General features: G+C 41.8%; 1 protein-coding gene across 2 annotated transcripts in view; it reads right to left on the minus strand.

Annotated features, from left to right (window-relative positions):
- Window positions 1-625: 625 nt before the first annotated feature.
- LOC117148553 (integrin alpha-PS1) overlaps window positions 626-20,078 on the minus strand; it is a 43,385-nt gene continuing 23,932 nt past the window's right edge. Inside the window, exons 2-9 of one of the 2 annotated variants that reach the window (XM_033315988.1) lie at window positions 10,516-10,643; window positions 9,381-9,407; window positions 5,582-5,694; window positions 5,344-5,477; window positions 2,955-4,351; window positions 2,748-2,887; window positions 1,600-2,673; window positions 626-1,543 (exon numbers count right to left, since the gene is read on the minus strand). In XM_033315988.1, the coding sequence (XP_033171879.1) occupies window positions 1,298-1,543; window positions 1,600-2,673; window positions 2,748-2,887; window positions 2,955-4,351; window positions 5,344-5,477; window positions 5,582-5,694; window positions 9,381-9,407; window positions 10,516-10,643 (3,259 nt within the window). In that variant the 3' untranslated portion in view covers window positions 626-1,297. The remainder of the gene's footprint in view (window positions 1,544-1,599; window positions 2,674-2,747; window positions 2,888-2,954; window positions 4,352-5,343; window positions 5,478-5,581; window positions 5,695-9,380; window positions 9,408-10,515; window positions 10,644-20,078) is intronic. The other variant, XM_033315989.1, reaches the window with a different exon arrangement.

A 20,078-nucleotide genomic window follows, 5' to 3' on the forward strand; every position in this document is an offset into this window, starting at 1 on the left:
TAAGTGTGTTTGCCAGACAGCTTCAATACTATAGCTGCCTGCTACGGCACTTCGGTTCGAACATGTTCGCTTCAAACGCCCGCCAAACTGGAAATTCAAAACACCAAACGGTTTAAAAAAAAGGAAGTGTATATTAAATAGATAAAGAACATAATTACTATTTACAGCTAGTACTATCGGATTTATATTTACAACTAATTCACACATACATACATAGAAAAATTAAAAACTCTAGTTTTTTTTCACAATTTTAAAAACTATCACTTAAATTAGCTGACGGAAAACAAACAAAATAAGAATATTTTTGCGGGTGTATGCTAAATTCAGTTACGGGGATTATTTATAGTAATGCATTAAGTTAGTGCTAATACTTTCGATTGCTATTATTTTTTTTATGTATTTTCTTTTGTTCTTAACTCGTGTCCAGTATTTTGGAATTTCGGTTCGATTTCGAGGCACTTTTAATTTGTTATTGGCAGTGGTTAAGTATATATTCTATATTCGGAATTTTCTCGTCGTTCTCTACAACTTAGCCTATAAGGCTTAAATCTATATATGACAATAACACTTTTCACAAAGATTATCAACGTTTTGGGCTTAGCTAAATCTTTAGACCTAAGCTCTGCACTGACATCAGCTAAATACAAAGCAAGCTCTTTAATTTTTTTAGATTTCAAGACATTGTAATCAATATGTAATCCCTAGAATTTGTTTTTTTTTTGTTGGGTCTAACTCTTAATTGTTTAGCATTCTTTAATTAGTTGCAGATGTTTTAAAAGCACCATTTGGAAAAGGGGTTGCATAAATATACTTTTTACTTTTAGGGAATTAGGTTTGAACTGGAATTTATATTTAGCTGATTCCAGTGACGGAATCCGGGCTATTAATTCCATCTGATCGCATCCACAGAACTGAACTTAACCCATTTGTATTAAGTAAACGAAATGGCACATTGAACCACAACCCACATGACCCACATGACCTACATGACCCACTTGATCCACAGTGACCCATTTGATCACATGTGGTGACCCCACCAGGCGGCGCTGGCTTGGTAATAGCCATCGTTTCCCCAGCTGAGGATGCTAAGAGGTGGCGGCGGTGGTGTCAGCGAAAGAACGTCCACGTCGCTGTCGTTGCTACTGTTGCTGCTGTTGTTGTTATTATTGTTGTTAATGGACTTATCCGTAGTCTTTTGCCAGCCATGTCGTGGCTGAGCGGAAACAGGAAGTCGCAGCTTTAGACGACGTCGACGCCTCCGACGGCGCACCAAATCCCAGCCAACGGTGCCCTCTTGTTAGAAAACGTGATGCGTATTCTTTGATGGCGCCAGGAAGGGCTTCTCCTCGTTCATCTTCTCCAGATTGCCGCTTAACGTCGGATCGGTGGGTCGGATGCGCTTGAAGAAGCCAACCTTCCACAGCACATAGGTGACCAGCGCAAGGAGGAGCAGACCGCCCACGATGCCCAGGATGATAATCAGCCAGGGTATCGATGTGTCGCGCTGTTGGTTCCTTAACTCCGGATAGGCCCGTGTCTCCACCTGGTAAAGAATAGTATGTAAACGAATCCTCGATCTCGTTACCATAGAAAACTCACCTCTATGTTATTGTGATCCATCACCTCGACGCCATAGCTCTCGGGAATTTGGGCCGTGGCTGTCGAGAAAATCCTGACCCTTTCCACCCGAGGATACTCACTGACCAGCGTCGAGTTCCACAGGCGTGCCTTGACCACCACCTGGGCCTCGGACAAAGCGGGCATGTTTAGGATTTCGCACTCGATGCGGACGCAGTTTGTCGTGCCCTTAGTGCAGTCCAGCTCCACGATGTCCTGCTTCTTGCCATTCGATCCCGCCGCATTGCTACTCTCGGAATCGTACATTAACCTCTCCAGGCGCGTCACCCGTTCTAGGAAACTGCGACGGACTCGATTGCGGTTCGATTGAGAGTCATCCGAATGATCATCCCGGTGGCTGCTGGAGAAGTAGCTTCTCTGCGAGTGGATCAAGCTCTTGTTGAACGAATGACGCGACTGCGAGGGGAACATTCTCATCTGGGCCGGAGCACTTAAGTAGGCTAGATTTTCCCTAGAACCGCTGGCCAAATTCAGCGGATTGACATATTCCTTGGCCACATGGCATTCGCCCTGGCTGACTTCCACAGTGGGTACTTGCTCCAGATAGAGCAGATACTGAACCGGTCGACCGCTCTGGGGATCACTGTACAGTGAGTATGGCCATTGGATGACCATTTGTACTTTCGGCGCGGTGGATGGTCCCTCATTGAAGATGGTGAACATGTGATGAACTTGGGAGCCCACATCGTCCATACCCATCGGACCATGTCCTTCTGTCTCGGTGGCGGCAGTACTTGCAACCGAATTAGCCACACTCGATCCACTGTAGAAACTCTGCTCGGGTATGGCCCAACCTCGGAAGTTGAGCTTTGCCCGACGCACCACATTCACGCGAAGATCCCGCTCGGGACGTTCGGGTCCCACCAGCTTGGAGGTGGTATTTGCGAATATGTGGAATAGCATGATCTTCTCACTTGGCTCCAATCCTTTGGGCTGGAATCGGATGGTCACAAACGTGGTGGTGTCGCGCAGCATGGGATTACCAAGGCTGCAGGCAACCAGGGTGGTATTGTAGCTATTGCACGTGGCATTCGTCTGTGGGTTGGGTGAAATGGGAAATACGGGTTAGAACCTTTGAAGAATTCAGGGAACTTCTGGTAACCACTTACAGGCTTCTTGGTTGCCACATATGAAACCCCCGCCTGATGGGCGATGAATAGTTGAGCTTCGTAAGCAGAATCCGCCAGATTGCTCACATTGATGCGGACCTCCAGTTCCGTTTCATCCAGAATCAGGGTGTATTCGTGGCCTAAATTTTGATTAGAAGAGTAACAGATTACAATCTGTAGCATCTCACAACCATAGGATAGACTCACCTGAGGACTCAGTGATGTTTGGCTCCACCCGGATGACCAGGTTGCTCTCACAGAGATCGTCATCGCCACAGTCTTTTTGGAAGGTGCCGTCGAAATCGACATGCGCCTGGGTCTGATCCAATATCGGATTGAGGCGTACCAAAGCAGAATCGGCCAATGGTGGTTCCACCAGCGAGTACTTCAAACGGAAGCGCACGGGAGTCTGGATATCCCGGGTATTGGCTTTGATATAGCCCGTGACTGCCTGGCATTCCATCCTTCCATTCGTGTGCACTCTCACCACGCGACTGAGCACATTGGTCCGCTTATTGTCCCGATCGAAGAAGAAGACCCGAGAGAATTTCTTTAGGTGATCGAAGGTTTCTGCCTCGACGCTATATGCCAGCCGGAGTTCCTTGTTCTTCTCATCGTACGGTTCAATGCTGCAACATGCTCTGAACGTGAAACAGGTGAGATTACTGGACGGATCGGCCAAGCAGCCGGGCGTATTGGGGTCCATGTTGCGCAGCTCGTCGCGCTGTACACTCGTCTGGATGCTGATGATAGGTCTGGCCAGGAGTATCACGGCTGCTGAGGAGTTGAATGCTCCGATTACCACATCCGGATAGGAGTTATCATCCAAGTCCGTGTTGCCGGATATAGAGATGCCAAAGGTGCGAATCGGTTGACCATTGGGTACGGTTCCGCCCAGTTCCGAGGCCAGGATCTTCTGGGCGGGCTTGGAATTCAGGCCCTGACTCGAGCCCAAGTAGATGTAGACCACGCCATTGCCCTCGTATGGTGCTCCTACGGCCAGATCCTCGCAGTTATCCTTGTTCAGATCTCCGATGTTGGCCAACGCCAGGCCGAAACGACTCTCCACAGGTCCCGTCAACTTGAGTGTGTACTTCACGGGTAACGTATCCTGGATGTTCTGGTACACGTACACAGCTCCACCTTCCGTTTTCGTGAAGTACAAAGGAGCTGCCACTATTAAATCCGGCCTGTGATCTCCATTTACATCGGCGGTGGCCAGTTCATAGCCAAAACTCGAACCGAATTGCTCACCATCCAGGATCGAGTGCACCGGTATCGGATTATCGGTGGACTTGTCGAAGATCACCACCTGTCCATGACCCTCCGATCGTGGAGCCCCAGCCGCATACGACATGTGGCCAAAGAATCTGCCACCGGTCACCGACATACCGAGATAGCTGTACTTGTCCACCGGCGAATTCAAGTCCGAGTGATCACTGTAGTAGGTCGTCTTGTCGCGCTGCAGATACTCCCCGCCCACCTGAGTCACCCAAATGGATCCGCGCCACGTGTACGGTCCAGGGGAACCCAACACCATGGTGTCATCGTCCAGTAGGGCAGCCGATGTGCCCGCCTGGCACAGTCCATAATCCTCGTGTTGCCTGATGGATACAGAAGGGTTGAGATTATTGGGGACATAACTACATCTGTACTTTAATCTAGGATAGTTAGTGATACCAACCAAATTGGATATCAAAATAAAAGTGACGTCCAAACATTCTCCAGTTCATGTGAGGCCCACAGTGGCTTAATCTATTCCCGCATCGGGACATTAATAGATGACCATGGTCAACAAAAGGACTCTTTGGACGCCCGTATTTTTTTTCCTGTCATTTGTCTATTCCCGAATGGAGTTGTGCGTTGGACATTAATGGATGACCAGGGTCAACATTTGCCTGTTGACCACACAACTTCACCTCTTTCCAACTATATGTTCCTTATATATTCATTTGTTTTTTTATATAACCCCCTGCTTATTCCCGAATCGAGTTTGGACACGCGAGTTTCACCTCGATGAAAAATTGCATATTCAGAATGATGACAGGCCTTCCATCCCGACTGCCCCTTCCCCATCCCCTTATGCCCACCTTTGACCTCCCGTTCCCAACCGCTCCTTGATTTCGGTCATCATGTGGGTGCGGAATCCCCATATATTTTTACTTCCAAACGCTCCCTCCATTTAAATAAATTAAATTTCACCTTTATGAGTGTGCGTTTTTTACCCTGCAACGATGTTATTGAGGTGACCCTGCTGCTCCCAACCCCTGAACCTCGTCCAACTCCCCCACTTTACCCCAATGCCACACACACTGCATGCTAATTGGGCGAAACAGCCCCGCATTATTCATAGCTGGAGATAATTCACCTTGACACTTTTCCTTCGCACCCTCCCCCGGCCAGGAAAGCAAACAACTGACCCTTGTCAACTGAGAAATGGAAGAGTATGGGTATGTAAAACATTTATGTTGATTACATCAACCTGATCAATGGCGATGACCTAGGACAAACCGCAATGGAATTGATTATGAATTCTGATCGAGCTAATCCCACATAGCTCAATAAATATCTTGAAGGTCGGGATAAGAGTACTGACCTTTGCACTGGTCGTCCTTTGCAGGGCTCGTGGACCTCTTCGAACTGCAGATCGTTCGTTAGGAGATAGCAGAGTCCCTGTCCATAACGATTCTCTCGCACGATGTACATATAGCGATGGGCGCAGACGATCACCTGCAATATTATGCATAGATTTATAAAAATTTCAATTCGAATTAAGGTTTATTCCGTTTTTAAGTGCGATAGAATAGTTAGTATTTTGGATTGGATTCACTTACCTTTCCGCCGGATCCGTTGGCCTGTAGGGGATTCGATCGCACCGTAACGCCCATCCATTGGTTCTCCTTGATTTCGTCATTTCCGGGCGGTGAAAGGATTTCGCTGTCGAAGGCTGAGCGAATAACGGTGAATTCGAGGACAGAGAGAAAGAGAGTGCAGAGAGAAATTGCAATGTTAGCAATTGCCAAAAAAGATATGTATCAAATGTGTGATCGTGTTTGTGATTGTGTACATTTGTGTGTGTGTGTGCATGTCAGCAATAACAACAATAATAATATAACAGTAACAACAACAACTGTAACGGTAATTATAACTAATAATTAATAACTTTATAAAACAACAAGTAGTATGCATTATCAACAGTTTATATATTTAGAAATGGTAAGAACAACACTAATCATTCACATATTTACATACGTACGTATTTACATCTGTACAGTAGGGTGGAACTTAGTTGGAAAAGTGTTACAAATGTGACCAAATGTTCTAAACTGGGCTTATCGTAAAAAATCGATTTAATACTCATACGCCACGTATAAAATTTAATCCCGATTAAATACTATTTTGACCGCTCGCAAATACAAGTAACGCATTTTTTGAAATCGGAGTCCGTCTAATTTTGATTTCTTTTTAGATAACACCATATATAATTTAATCTTAGGTCCCTTAGATATTTAGGATCAATCCTTTAAATAATGAAGTCATATTACAAAAAACAGATCTGAGATATTAATGATATATTCATATAATTATTCAAGTAATGGAATTTGTGTAATATACAGTTCGTAAAATCGTTTAAATGATTAATGGTAATGCTGATTAATCTTTGATTGGTGGGCTACAAATATGTATGTATGTAGGTTTAATTAGAAAATCTCTATTATTTTGAAGTAAGCCTGAAGTCTCCTTAAGTAATAGTACTATTGGAATTACATTATACACAGTAAACCTAATATTGTGTTGTATTTGCTGTTCCACCCCGAATTTCATATGGAACCGGAAATCGAAATTGAAACAAAAGCGATAAAATGCAAATTCCAAGCGACTTCAAACTCCGAACAATTCAATTATTTACAGCTGATTTTCGGGCAACATGTTTTTTGATTATTTCTCATTTTTTTTGTTAAATGCTGGCGGCATGTTGCACAAAAAGAAAAAAGTGGAAGGAGAGGTAAACAAAAAGTTGTTGATTAAACGAAGCATGAAACGAAGCAAAAGAGCGGCAAAACAAAAATGGAAAGCGCAGCCGCAAAAGCGAGAGAGAGCCGAACGAAATTGATTTAGAATGCATTTTAAAGCATCAAAGTGTTGAAATATGATAAATGATTATTACTCGTGCGAGGGGAAGAGAGATAGACAGTGGAGTTGCAGTGCACTGAAACAAAATCCGCTAACTGTTTTCCTAGTTGTCTAACACTGGTTGTGGTATGGTAAAAAGAGTCGCTAAACATTTTCCAACTTCACCTTTGTGTGTAAGTGTGCAACAGAAAGTTGAATCGAAATATACTTTAATCAACCCAATTTCTTTTCGAACTTCTTTCGGTTGCCTTGGAGCGTGGGCCGTTCTTGACGGGTTTGACGCGTTTTAAAACGCGCCCGTCCGTCGCGTTTGCGCAGTGAAAGTCGCGCAGCTGGAAGAGCCGCCCAGTGCCACTCCCCCTTTCCACTCTTCAATTTGCCCCTTTTCTGCGTTTCTGACATTGGGCCGACTCAAAAAGAATTCAGTTTTCTGAAGGTAATGGGGAAAAAAAGGGGGTTATTGTTAATGTGCAGCAATGCAAATAAAACCTCACCCAAAGTCTCGCGTTTTAGTGACCGCCCCCCTATTTCGCCAACCAAAAATTCCGCACTATTTTCGCTCAAGAATTCGCTTTACTTTTACAATTTGCAGTTATTTTTATGCCCCAGCCAACATTTGTTTTGCCCCTCATGCGTGCACAGCGAAAAAATATTATAATACAACGTATAGTAACCCAATTCTGAAATTATCTGACGATTCTGATTGTTGTTATGTTGGGGATAGTAGGGCATCTAATGTGACTTTTAGTATACTGAACTTCTGCTAGAATTATTCTCTGTGTAGCCTAATGTTCTGCACTTCGTTTTGGTATTTTTTGCTGTGCTCATAGTTTGAGAAATTTGTCACGTTTTGGGGCGGCGCCGTTGGCAAAGCCCACTTCTTTGGCTTTAGTATGTTTTTTTTAGAATATTTCAGACGTTTTATTCTTCTTCTTTTGAAACTGCCACGCTCTGATTGCCAAAAGAGCGAAGAAGAAGAGCGGAGCCGAAGGAGAAAGAAGAAGAGGCAGTGGAAACCCGGTCACAGTGACGTTCAAAAAAATGCAGACGACCCAGTTGCATGTTAACACTCGACTGGCAGAGGGGGTCATAAACACCCAGCAGTGCAAAAGCGCAAATGGATCTACATACGAGTAGGAACTATGCAAATGCTTAATACTCTTTTAAGCATTTTACACTAATTCAGCACATCAATGCTTGATACCGATGTATAGGCGATGTATATTTTTGGCACCGGTAATTGTATAAGAAAGGTATCATTAGTCGGAAAATCTTCAAGCACAAAGATATAAAGTACGAATATATATCATATATTATGTCACTGCAATGTGAATTTCTGGAAAAACATATGACACCCTTTACGAGGGTGTAAAGTTGAGGCACCAGCTGCCATGGATATATAATTAGCGCTAAATGAGTCGCCAATTGAAGCCGCCGAAATTGTGAAGCCGCGTTTATGGGGCTTTGGGGTTTTTCAAGAGGCCCTAGTTCACAATTTCTCCCCAATGGTATTGGGTAAAAATTCCGAGAATCGGTTGGGCATGCTGGAGGAAATGGTTAACATGTGAAGCCGATAATGAAGTTGTCGCTGGAATCGAAGCGTGCAAATGGCCCCGAACAAAAATATTCAGAAATGCCTTCGTATATTTGTTGGAAAATATTTATAGCTAAACTGGATAACAGGGGCAATTATGGTGATTATATTTTAATTTGTTAAGAAATTTGCTAGGGCTTAGGAAAACAGATGTGACTATTGTCACCAAACGACACCATTGCAAATTTATCAATGTTTTCCATTAAATATCATCAGTCTTACTACTGATTTGGTTATCAAGCAAAATTGATAAAAACTTATTGATAATAATATAACAGACTCATTGATTTTTGTGCGGAGAGCTGATTTCTAATATATGTGAGATAGTTATAGACATTTAATTAAAAAGGTGAGCAAAAATGCGCATTTGTACAGCTCGATGTGTAGTTTTAGATACGTTTCAATGTTATATGTATATGTACATACATAATATCTGATTGCAATTAGTGCGCGCATGCGTGATAGGTCAGTAAAAGTAACAGTAAAAGTAAGAGTGAGGTGCAAGCAATATGGCGGCCATGGGCATGCGTGCGTGACTGTACATTCGGTGATCGCAGATATTCCAGATTTGCAAAATGTATAATTATGTGTATACTAGCAATTTATTTACTTTTGGGGCTGGGATGGGTGCACTGAATCGAAAGTATGATAAATGCCGGGGTTAATTCAACTCAATTTCAAATTCAAATCAGTAGGTGAACGTATCAAAGCGCAAACCAAAGGAATGAAAACTGATTACGGCATACTGGTTATACGTATATGTGTATATTTATATAGGTCGTTCGAATACTGAATGGGTGTTAGCGGTTGCGATGAGATGCGCGATCCTTGATTGGGAATCGGGTGGTATTAGGGATAGGTTTTTGGTGGGCAAGACAACAATTAAAGCACCCAAAACCACTTACGCTTATTAATCTCATATGCTCCGTTCGCTAAGGGATTCGTTCGTTCGATTTATCGAATGGCAAATATCGAAAAGATTTGTCAGTATTTTTGGATAATTGGAGTTGGGCGGGTTAGGATTTCAGGTTGAGGTAGAGACACAAATGAATTTCCCAGTTATGCGCACCGAATACGAATTTGGATTTTGGCGAAACCAAATAGGTAAAAGGGAGAGCACAAAAAATAAAAACATAAGAAAGAAAAAAGAGAAAAAAAGATCAAATCAATTAAAATTAAATTAAATGTATTCATCGATATCAGTATTTGTGTTTTATATATTTTGAATAAGATGCTAGGACAAAAATCGATATCTATACAGTAGGTACTAGTGGATAATATGAGTATATACGAGTAATAATAGAAGTGCTCATCATGTGATCGAACGATTCAAGGTCTAATCGCTTGCAAAGTTAATCGTACGGATCAACATGTGATCGATAAAATATTATTTAATGCGTGGAGTCACACGCTATATTTTTGGTAGACCAATAGACTTAGGGACAACCCCAATTTCATTTCCAATGACTCTTCGAATCAATCGCTAGCAATGACCCCCTTTTCTTATCGATCACAACGTTTTCTCCTACTTAACACTATAAACAAAAGAGTTTTAAATGTTAGATACGTTTAGTCACAGGTCTCTATACAGCTTTTGGCAATCGTTTATGTACAACTCGCAGACTAAGTAGGAATCCAAAAAATAAAAGATTGGGGACAACTGAAAATGCGAATCGGTTAGCTAAAAGGCCCGAATAATCGTTGACCCATTGGCACTCCGGTTAGTCACTAGGCAATTGGGAGGGGGTTTCGGTATCTACGACTATGACTAGATCTATATTATAGGTACATATTTGTATTTTTAAGACTGGATCGAGCCAATCAACCTGCACCAATGAATGGATGTTCATACGGGTTTAAAGTAGAAAATAAAAGGGGTATAGGTACCAAAATTGGGTTAGGAGTTATCGACTTAATTTGACTTACACTAATCATAAGAACCTATAGACTTAATATGTGAAAATATATGTATTTATATTAAGCATTTAATTACTAAAGATCCTAGTTAGTTGTTATCCATCACGGATATGATTCACTTACATCGCCTGCCATCGGTGATCACTTGTTCGCAGTCATCGAAACGCTGTGTCATTGGACACCGCCAGAGGGCGCCAGAGTGTGTGGTGTTCGGCTGTCGATTTTGATCCAGTGGAGCTCCCACTAAAACACTGAAAAATAAATGAACAAACATACGTTTAAGTATGAGAATAAATTTGTTATGCATATGCATAACCTATGGGGTAAATCAAATATAGTTTAATATGTTCTAATATTCCCATAATCATTCACAGCCAACATGTAATGTATTCCATCTGCTCTATCAATGCCAGACTTTGTTGTCTTTTACACATGAATGGTATTTTTGATCATACATCTCGGGTATTTTGCTTTAGCAACCATTTGTAGACTTTAACACTAGCGTGATATTTTTGATTTCCGCTCAAGTGAGAAATAACAGAATTTGAATACGAAACCACCTGCTATTTTCCATGTGCATATATTTGAACTTAACGACTTGGTAAGCTGATCCAACCACAATAACCGCCCAAGACAAGCGATCTGTGGTCAGTCGCACCTCGGATCTCCTGGGTTATAGTTACACATACATAGCATAGCCTTGGCTATCGACTAATTGCGGGTCGGCATTTTGGCTCCGACTGGTAATCGATTTGTAGGTGGGTTCAACTCAGACTCAAACTCAGAGGCAGCGACAATTGCGACTTGGTTCAATGCACTTCAGCCTGGCTCTTCGGATTTTATTCTTTTTTCGGGGCTTGGCCATGCCAAAATGTAATTACTTCGGGCGATAAACGTGTGCAATGGGTGGGTGTAGATTTCTAAGGCGGGGGTCTTGAGAGGAGGGTCTTCGGGGACTTGGGCGCGTCTGCACGAAAGATTTCGCTAATGAGCAGGCAAATTGCCAAGGAGTTGCGAAAATGCCAGCAGGATATTGTTCAAGATTGGTGGTGAAAAAGGTGTAGTAACATGGCTACTGCGGTGAGTAGGTGAAATATATACGAGTATATGTTGATATGAAAAGGTTGTTAATTGATATTCGATTAACTGAAAAACACAACATTTTGGTCCGAGAAATGTTGAAATTTAAACAGGTAGGATATGTGAAAGAGATGCTAGAGAAATACCATACCAAGTCTAATTGCGATGCATGAAAGCCACGAGAAGAAAGACATTTCTCAAAAACCTAGCGACTACTACTAAATGGCAACAAAGTAGGGCCAAGAAAAGAGGGGCGGCTTGAATGGCAAACAAAAAAAATTAAGCAAAGGTAAGACAAAAAAAAAATAAAAATAAAAAATAAGCACCCACGTTCGCTCGCTTAACGTGTTTAACATGAATGTTCATTATCCTGCAGCCGTAAGCTTAGCCATAAACCGCAACAGCAACAACAACGGCAACAGCAACTTGCAACAACCGCTGCAACAACAACTGCAACTACTGCGACAACAACAGCTGGAATTGCATGTACGACAACTACAAAACACGAAGGCGAGGATTGGGTTTATGGCGGCCATTAAATGGCACCTACACACACCACACACACACCATCAAAAGCAAAAGGCACTGAAAATAAAATTATTTAAAACAAATTTACGTATATATTTTAAGATATATATATTTCGAATTTGTTAGATTTCAAAGGGGAATTTAAGGTTAAACACATATATTCTATACAAATATCGAAAGAGTTGGATTCGAACTATTCTATTCTTTAAGAAGGTTTTGAACTGAAAAATATTTGTATTTTTTGCTTTCAATAGCATTTGAACCCAGAGAGCCGAAAAACAAATCAATGATCTTGATAGTATTTTTCTCTGTGCATCAAGCCTCAGCAATCAACCGTCACAGCAGCAGCATCAAGAGAAAAACCCGAAAGAAAAATCGAAAATAAAAGAAATCTTTAAGTGCCCCAAAGGCAAAACTGGTGGCCAAATTGCCCATGATTGTGATGGTTAAGCGGGGTGGTGGGGTGCGAAGGGGGTGGTGCTGGGATTGGTGCTAGTGTTGTAGGTGGTGCAAAAAAAAATAGTAATAAAAAGGGGAGATGGAGCCGCTGCTTATGGGCGGGCTGCAAGTTATCGCTTTTGTCGCCTCACAATTGACACATTTGCCCGTTTGGCGGTCTTAAAAACACCAAAAATATCCTGTCAATTCTGGGTTACAAAGTTAGGAGACTATAAAAAGTTAGCTACCAAAAAAACACTGAAGCATTTGATTCCGAATATGTTACAATCAATCGATAATGCTTAGGATTAATTGATTTAACATGCAAAATAATAGTTACAATAATATAGAATACATTTTCAGAACTGAGATAGACATTAGTTGAGAGTTGATTATTGCACTATCCAACACTTGTTCTTTGTAGTGTTTATTAGTTAACTAAATGTTAATGTTAATAAAAATAACTCAGATTTATTGAATGTAATGATTGAAGCATGAACTTTACCACTCTCCTTATATATATATCAAATATATCGTACAATATTCTTAATAAGCCTTATTTATAATTAATATATATATTTATATATTATATATTATATATATATTTAACTCTAGAGTTGTATTTTGTTAATTTAAATGTCAACATATTCCGAAAACTATGCCTAAATTAAATTTTTCGGCGAATTGAATTAAGAAACCTGTTCGCCACAAATGAGGCAAGAAAACTAGATCAAGACCCAGTCCGACTTTTGAGCCGGGCTAAGACCTGCTCTCTCCTCCATTTCCCATATTTTTCACGTGTTTGTCTTGTGGTCATTAACGCTGACACTCGGATTGCAACAGACCAACAACAACAAAAAAAAAAATATATATAGAGAAGACGTTAAATCTAGACGCACCGACCTGACCTGAACCTGCCTCATTTTCGTTGGTTTTATGACCGGCTTTGCTTTGCTTTTGGCCCGGTCCAATGTCTCTTGGAAATTGTTTTTCCCGGTTTGTTTGGACTGCTGCTGTGTCTGCTCATTTAGCAGGTGCCTGCATTTTCCCAAAGGTGATGGCAACCAAGTGGTAAGGGATATTAAACACGAGTCACATAAATCCGGTCACCAAACGCCGCTGGTTGTAAATCTTTTGACATGGCCCGAGTCCATAAAACAGTCCTAATGATCTAGCTGGAATTCCGATTTCGTGGAGATGGCGTTGGGAAGTGGGCGGTTTGAGTTGGAAAACGAAGCTATTTGATTTTTTTTTCTGGATTCTGGAGCGGCTTGGTTTCTATTTTTTTATGGCACTTGCCACTTAGCTTATCAATTAGCGGGCTAGTCAAGGGAATGCCGGGGTGCCAGGGAGGCCTAAGATGGGGATTGATCCCCTCAATTATCGTGGAATCAAACCAAACTGTAAAAAACATCAAGTATCTTCGGAGAAATACAAATAAAATAAACAAACATGACATGCCAATAAATATCAAATCTAATAATTTACCAATGTAGTCATCTTCTAAATATTATTAAATATTTTAGTTAAATATCTATACAACTATAAGCTATATAAGGCATTTTATTTATAAAATAAATGCTACTACCATTTTGTTTTTATATTTCTAAGTGGCTTAGTTTTCTATCGCAGTGTAGAAACTGCTCCGCTTGCAATTAAAATCCGATGACGCTGAACTTCTAGCTCTAGCTTTTGGTGGTGGATTTCTTGGTCTGGATCTGGATCTGGATCTGGCGAGCATAGTGCAGTAAAGGGGTGGGGATAGGAATGGGATGGCTGAAGTGCACTGGCGACGACGACTTAGAATGCGTTTAATTAAATTTGAACATTAATTGCCGCTTTAAGGCGTCGCGCGTGTCGCCTCAATTGCCGGGCTCTCGAAAACCCTTTCAAGTGGCTCGGCTATACTGCAGCCAACTTCAACGTGATTCTAATGAATCCATTCATTCAACCCACTCCACCCACCACCCGCAGCTGGAGTGACTCTTGTAGGAATTTGATTGAATAAAAAAACGAAGAAAGGCGAAAGAAAGGAGATCGCTTGATGTCTTGACTCCAATAGAAAAATTCAATTATTATTTATGCAGCAGGGTGGGGTTATTAAATAACTAAGCGTAGAGAAGCTGTTCTCTATGATAAAAATATGAGTTGATGTTAGAAATATGCACATAAAATACTACTATTTTAAAACATTTTCGTACTGAAGTTAAATACCTATTTTTATGCATTTTTCGCCCCTTTTTGTTGCTTTTTCCACTTGCTCACCCTTCGACGTTGGTCTCCATCCAAATGAGCTTATCCACCGACTTATTTTCGTAACCCCCAACCACAGAAGGAACTGCCCGAATTGCATTTGCCAGAATTGTGAGTACTTTGTTGTCTGGTTTGGCTGCCCCCCTTTCTGGTCCAGCTGTGTTTGCCTTATTTTCTCGTATTTTTTTCGGTTGCTCCCAGTCGCTCCGATATTTGTGTATCTTATTAGTCATGATTATCACAAGTGTTCCCAAGTGTTTGCCATCGAGCTCGCCCAATCCCCAATATTATATCTTTAAGTGGTGCAGCATCGGCGGACTCCACTCCTCAGCATATTTATTTATTATCATTTGTCTGCCCCAAGACAGCCAAAAAAAAACAAAATTCAATTCATTTTCGTCTCGCAGTGACCCCTGTGAACCCTGCTCAATACATCTCTCACTCTTCAAATATTTATGGATCTGCTGGGGACATAGATGCTATATGGTATTGGTATACGGTTGGGTTGTCTCGTCTGGCTGCGAGAAGCACCCTCTTCTAGGATCGATCTATTTCCGGCCCTCGGATGCCGTTCGGATTTCGCATTCAGGAATGGCCCAATTCCAAAAAGTTTACTTGGAAAACTAATCTCATGGCGCCAGTGCGATAAGATGAGTGTGCTACTGATTAAACGCTGTTTATCTGCTACACAGGGGAAAAACCACAAAAATTACCATTCCAAGTTGGGAACTTAAGCGGGAAAACATCGTCCTACTTTCGCTCAGTGTTTTTTGTTTTTTTTTGGCCTATCTGATATTTGCAAATGTGGTGATTGTGCTGAGGTGTCGCCAGGTGATGTTATTCGGGTCTAATTATGCCCGCGGGACAATCGCAGCTAGTCACGTTTCGTCTCTATGCGCATATTGTATTCTCAAGGGTGAATCGCCGTAGAGTGGGATGCGTGATTCGCAGGATACTTCCTGCTGCGGCAGGATGAAGTTATCACAGAAGGATGAGCAGTTCCCGTTCCCTGCCGGCAGTTTATCTACCTGAACTCTGGTTACCTGTCCGATCGGAATCGAAGATAGGGGCGACATGCGGTGTCGTTTACCTGCAGCAGTCTTCAAAAGTCGAAGGAACTACCACATACATATGTATCTACAGACTACATACTTCGGTGGATTTTCGAGGAGAGGCTGTGCCTGTGCAGCATTTGCGTCAAATTGGAATTCGATTGCCCACATTTGGAATTGTGTTTCGGCTTTGGGTTTGATGGGGGGCCTGTTAAGCCTGACAACCAAAATCAAATTACGAATACGAAAAGCCTGTCGATAATAGCAACAGAAGCAACTGAATTACCATTGCCTAATTCAATTTGCGCTTTAAGTCGACAAGTCCGCGTTGACGATTGACACTCGCACCACGGACTCAATGCTCAATGTCAAAGATATCCATCAACGTTGTGGGTTTTTTTTTGGGGGGAAAGGCAGCGAGTTTGCGTAATAGAAGAAGAAACTACATAGAAAGAGAGATTCTTAAGATACAGTATTGGAAAGATACAAATGTCTCGCTTATGGTTATTAGGTTATATCATGTTCTTAGCTTATTTGTTGCTTTTTCCTTCAATTTCGCTTCGAAGAAAAAATGACTTTTATGCAACTCTAGCATTTATTTCGGGAATTCATTTCCCATATATCGTTTCCAAAACATTTCAAGGCATCTGATTTCGTATGATTCCAAAACAACTCAACCCTATATGCATGCCACTCCTCTTCATCGGTCCCCACTCATTATTCCGCTGCATATCTTTTCGAATCCATTCTGCAGTCTACCCGAATATGTGACCTTCCTTCCATCAGCGGATCCCTCTGCGCAACACGACGTAACCTAACCCAACCCAATAACCCGAGAGATTTGTCACTTCAGAAACTACAAAATACATCCGACAAACACAACAGCGAAAAACATAATTCAATAAATTTGTCGCTTTTCGGTTTTCGGTTTTCTTTCAATTTCTTGGGGAGTATTTCATTTTTGGAGCGGTCGGCCGATGGCTTAAAATTCAAGACGGGCAGTCACCGAACGCGCATAATTTGATGGGATTTGGTTAAGTCATTCATTCTCTGGGCGGCGAGGTGCTGGTGGGCGTGGCATGTCAAGGTGTCGCCGTGACGCGCGTGTCCAAAAAAAAAAAGAAAAAAGCCGCGAAGATTTCTTGCCTGAATGAAGTCATGCCCAAAATCGTTGGGAAACCAAAGCCCTCGAGGGTTTTCGTCCGTTTTTTGTTTTTTATTATTTTTTTTTTTGGGGCCTGTTAATCATTTGTTTTGCCTTATATTGATGTGCAGTGTGGTTATAGATATCGGATCCCATTAGCTAACATCCGTGGATGTTTCAATTTGCACAAAGCCAAATCCAAGTCCAAATCTAAATCCATAATGGGAGGCAGGCACGCGTTTCCGCCGCGGGTCAAGAACATAATGTGTCCATTAGATGGCAGAACAAGACGCCAAAAATAGCTGAAGTGGGGATCTGGCCAAGTTGATGACGCCTTCGATGGCGCCGCCAATAAGTGCGGAAACTTCCAAAAAAGGCAGGTCGAGAAAAACGCAAATGAGGAAGGTTCTCATATCATAACATATTATCGAATAAATTTTGTTTATGATAAAAAGGGAATGCTCATAATGCATATTACAATTACCATCTGAATGGAATTCAACCCCATTTGCAGTACTGCATTTGAAAAATAAAATTGACCGCATTATAATAATAATACTGTTAATCAACACTGGCCTAAAGTCTCTTTGTTTTTGCTATGGCAACGCATTGTTGTTCATCAAAATACTTAATTATTACCGACTACATTAAACCGAACCTAAATTGGGGTAAGGCCCAAAAAAGCGCTCTGGGAAAATGAGCAAGCCGAGCATTTCGTTGGACCAACCTACTTCCATTCCATTCGATTGGGTCATCATCGCTCACGGCTCGTTAATTTGGCCAACCGTATGGGAAATTGGCTACAGGAAATGCAGCCCCGATGGGCCTGGTGCTAACTGATAACTCTGACCAAAATTCGTGCGTTGTTCGCAGCTGTGTGGCTCAGATTAATTGTGGGTCAACACAAATGCAGATGTTTGCTCCCATATGTATCTCGCTGATCTACATATGGTGCCGTATCTGTGTGTGTGTGTATGGCCACTAGAGCGTTAAATTGCCGCGGTAGCCCGCTTAACCGCCTACCCAGCTACCCATCGAACCAAACCATAGACCCACCATCGATACGTTTGCCCAATTGCACTGAGAGAAATGAAAGCTATGCTGGGTTGGTTAACAATACTGGCGCCCAACGTGGGGCATTCGCAATAAGCTCAATTTCAAAGCAAAAAAGTTGGTGTGAACCATTCTATTTTCTCTCAGTGCAACTTTAAGCTCCACATCCCGTCCAAACATCAACGTAACCCAAGTAGCACAAATTGGCCCGCGGCTTTGCAGCTTATCGCGTTTTGTATTTGGATTTTGTCGTTGTTGTTGTTGCTGTTGGGAAAGCGGCCCAGCGGTTTCATTTCCATTTCCCCCGACTGGCAAGCCATTTCCATTATGAGAATTGATGGCAAGGTCAAGCGGTTGGATCAGCGTTCGGGAATTTGTCTCTGGCAAATGCGCATGCGCAGCTTCAGGCCTGCATTAATCTCTACAGTGATGGCTCGCTAAAACAAGTCAAGCATTTAAGAGAACAGATCTGCTGCAAAAGGAAGAAGTAATACATACTTTGGGAGATCATTGAGGAACTATGCTAGTTTATTAAAATCAATTTTATTATTTGTTGCTATATGTCTTATGGAAGCTTGACTGTACTTCTTTGCCTCCTCCTCTTTGACTTTTGCTTGCGTTGCTCATAGATTGTTAGTAAACAAATTGTTGTTGCTTCAGGGCAAGTAAAGATCAAGCGTTTTCCAAGAGGCAGAAAAAGTAGAGAGCCTGAGGATGGTTGATTAATTTGATAAACCGAGCGATAAATATCGCTTGCCGATTAATGAAGCCAATCCAATTAATTTCTAAATGTTGGCGGAAGATAGTCTAAGAATAAGAGTGTTTTTCTTGTAACCGAAGTCAATTAATCGATGGTAACCTATTGACCATGATCTATATAAATCATATATATATTGGTGACAAATATTTGTCATTGGTTGGCCATCCTGAAACAAGAAAACATTTTTCATGGCTACAGATACGATGGTCAGGTCAGGGTTAGCTACATATATGTCGGGTTCCGAGTTCTTATATCTTTCTCTTTTTACGAGTGTTGTGTGGCACATTTATGGGAACTGACATGGCGGCAATAAAAATGTTAACGCGTCCATGCCCCAAAAGAGAGTGAGCGAGGAAGGGGGCCATGGAGTTGCAGGGGGATGACCATATTTAAACATAATTTCGTTTTTTATTATCCTTTCCATGACAAAGGCGAAGCCGCACCATAAACAAATACACGCATATACATATACATATCCGCATAGCCAGAAGAATCTGAAGAAGAGGCGAAGAAGGCTTGGAGACAATGACGTTTAATAGCGGTCGCTGAGTGGAAGGCAACTAAAGAAGGGTACGCACACCGTGAGAAAAAATGAATGCAGAATATATAAAACTGATGTAATAAAATATATATATATAAATATATACATATCCCCGTTTCAGCGAGCTACAATTCTTTCATTTACAACCTGTTTATATTTGCTGCGCAGATTTCTTAAATTGCCTTTTAATTGAGATGTTTTCCTCAGTGTAGAATAAAGGCGAAGGGTACGAGGACGGAATGAGCGAAGGACAAGGACCAGGGGAAAAGGTGAGCGATAGCCGGTGAAGAGGGAAATGCCGTCATAGGTAAACAAAACAACTGGCTGGCAGGTAAATTACAAACAGCAACAGATGAAGAGGAACGAAAGCCACGATACACTGAGAAAAAAAGGGTGACTATGCGGTATGCAGTGATGTTTGCGAATATAAAGTAATTATTGTTTTTACAGCTATAGCAGATTAACTAAGAATATAAAAACATTGGTTAATATCTTGTTAGTAGAACGAGCTTGTCCATTCATATCTTTCTGTGTATTCTACTGAGCAGCGAGAGAGCAGGACTGCAGTCTTCTCCTTCATAATTTAGTGTTGTTATTGTCTGGCTTTGGATTTGAATTTGAAAGAATTATGCGAGACTGAGGGGGATAGGGCAGTGGAGTGAGCGAGAGCGACTGGCACGGCCACACACGGCGAAAGATGCCAGGTGATAGAGAGAGGGGGGGAGGGTGAACCCCAAAAAGAAGGAGTGCTAAAAAGAGAGGGAGCAATTGTGAGAAGATCTGGGATTTCCCATATTTTGACATCATTTTTGTTGCTGCCCATTTAAGTACAGTGGA

This window comes from Drosophila mauritiana, chromosome X, assembly GCF_004382145.1.
Source record: "Drosophila mauritiana strain mau12 chromosome X, ASM438214v1, whole genome shotgun sequence".
Classification (NCBI taxonomy): Eukaryota; Metazoa; Arthropoda; class Insecta; order Diptera; family Drosophilidae; genus Drosophila; species Drosophila mauritiana.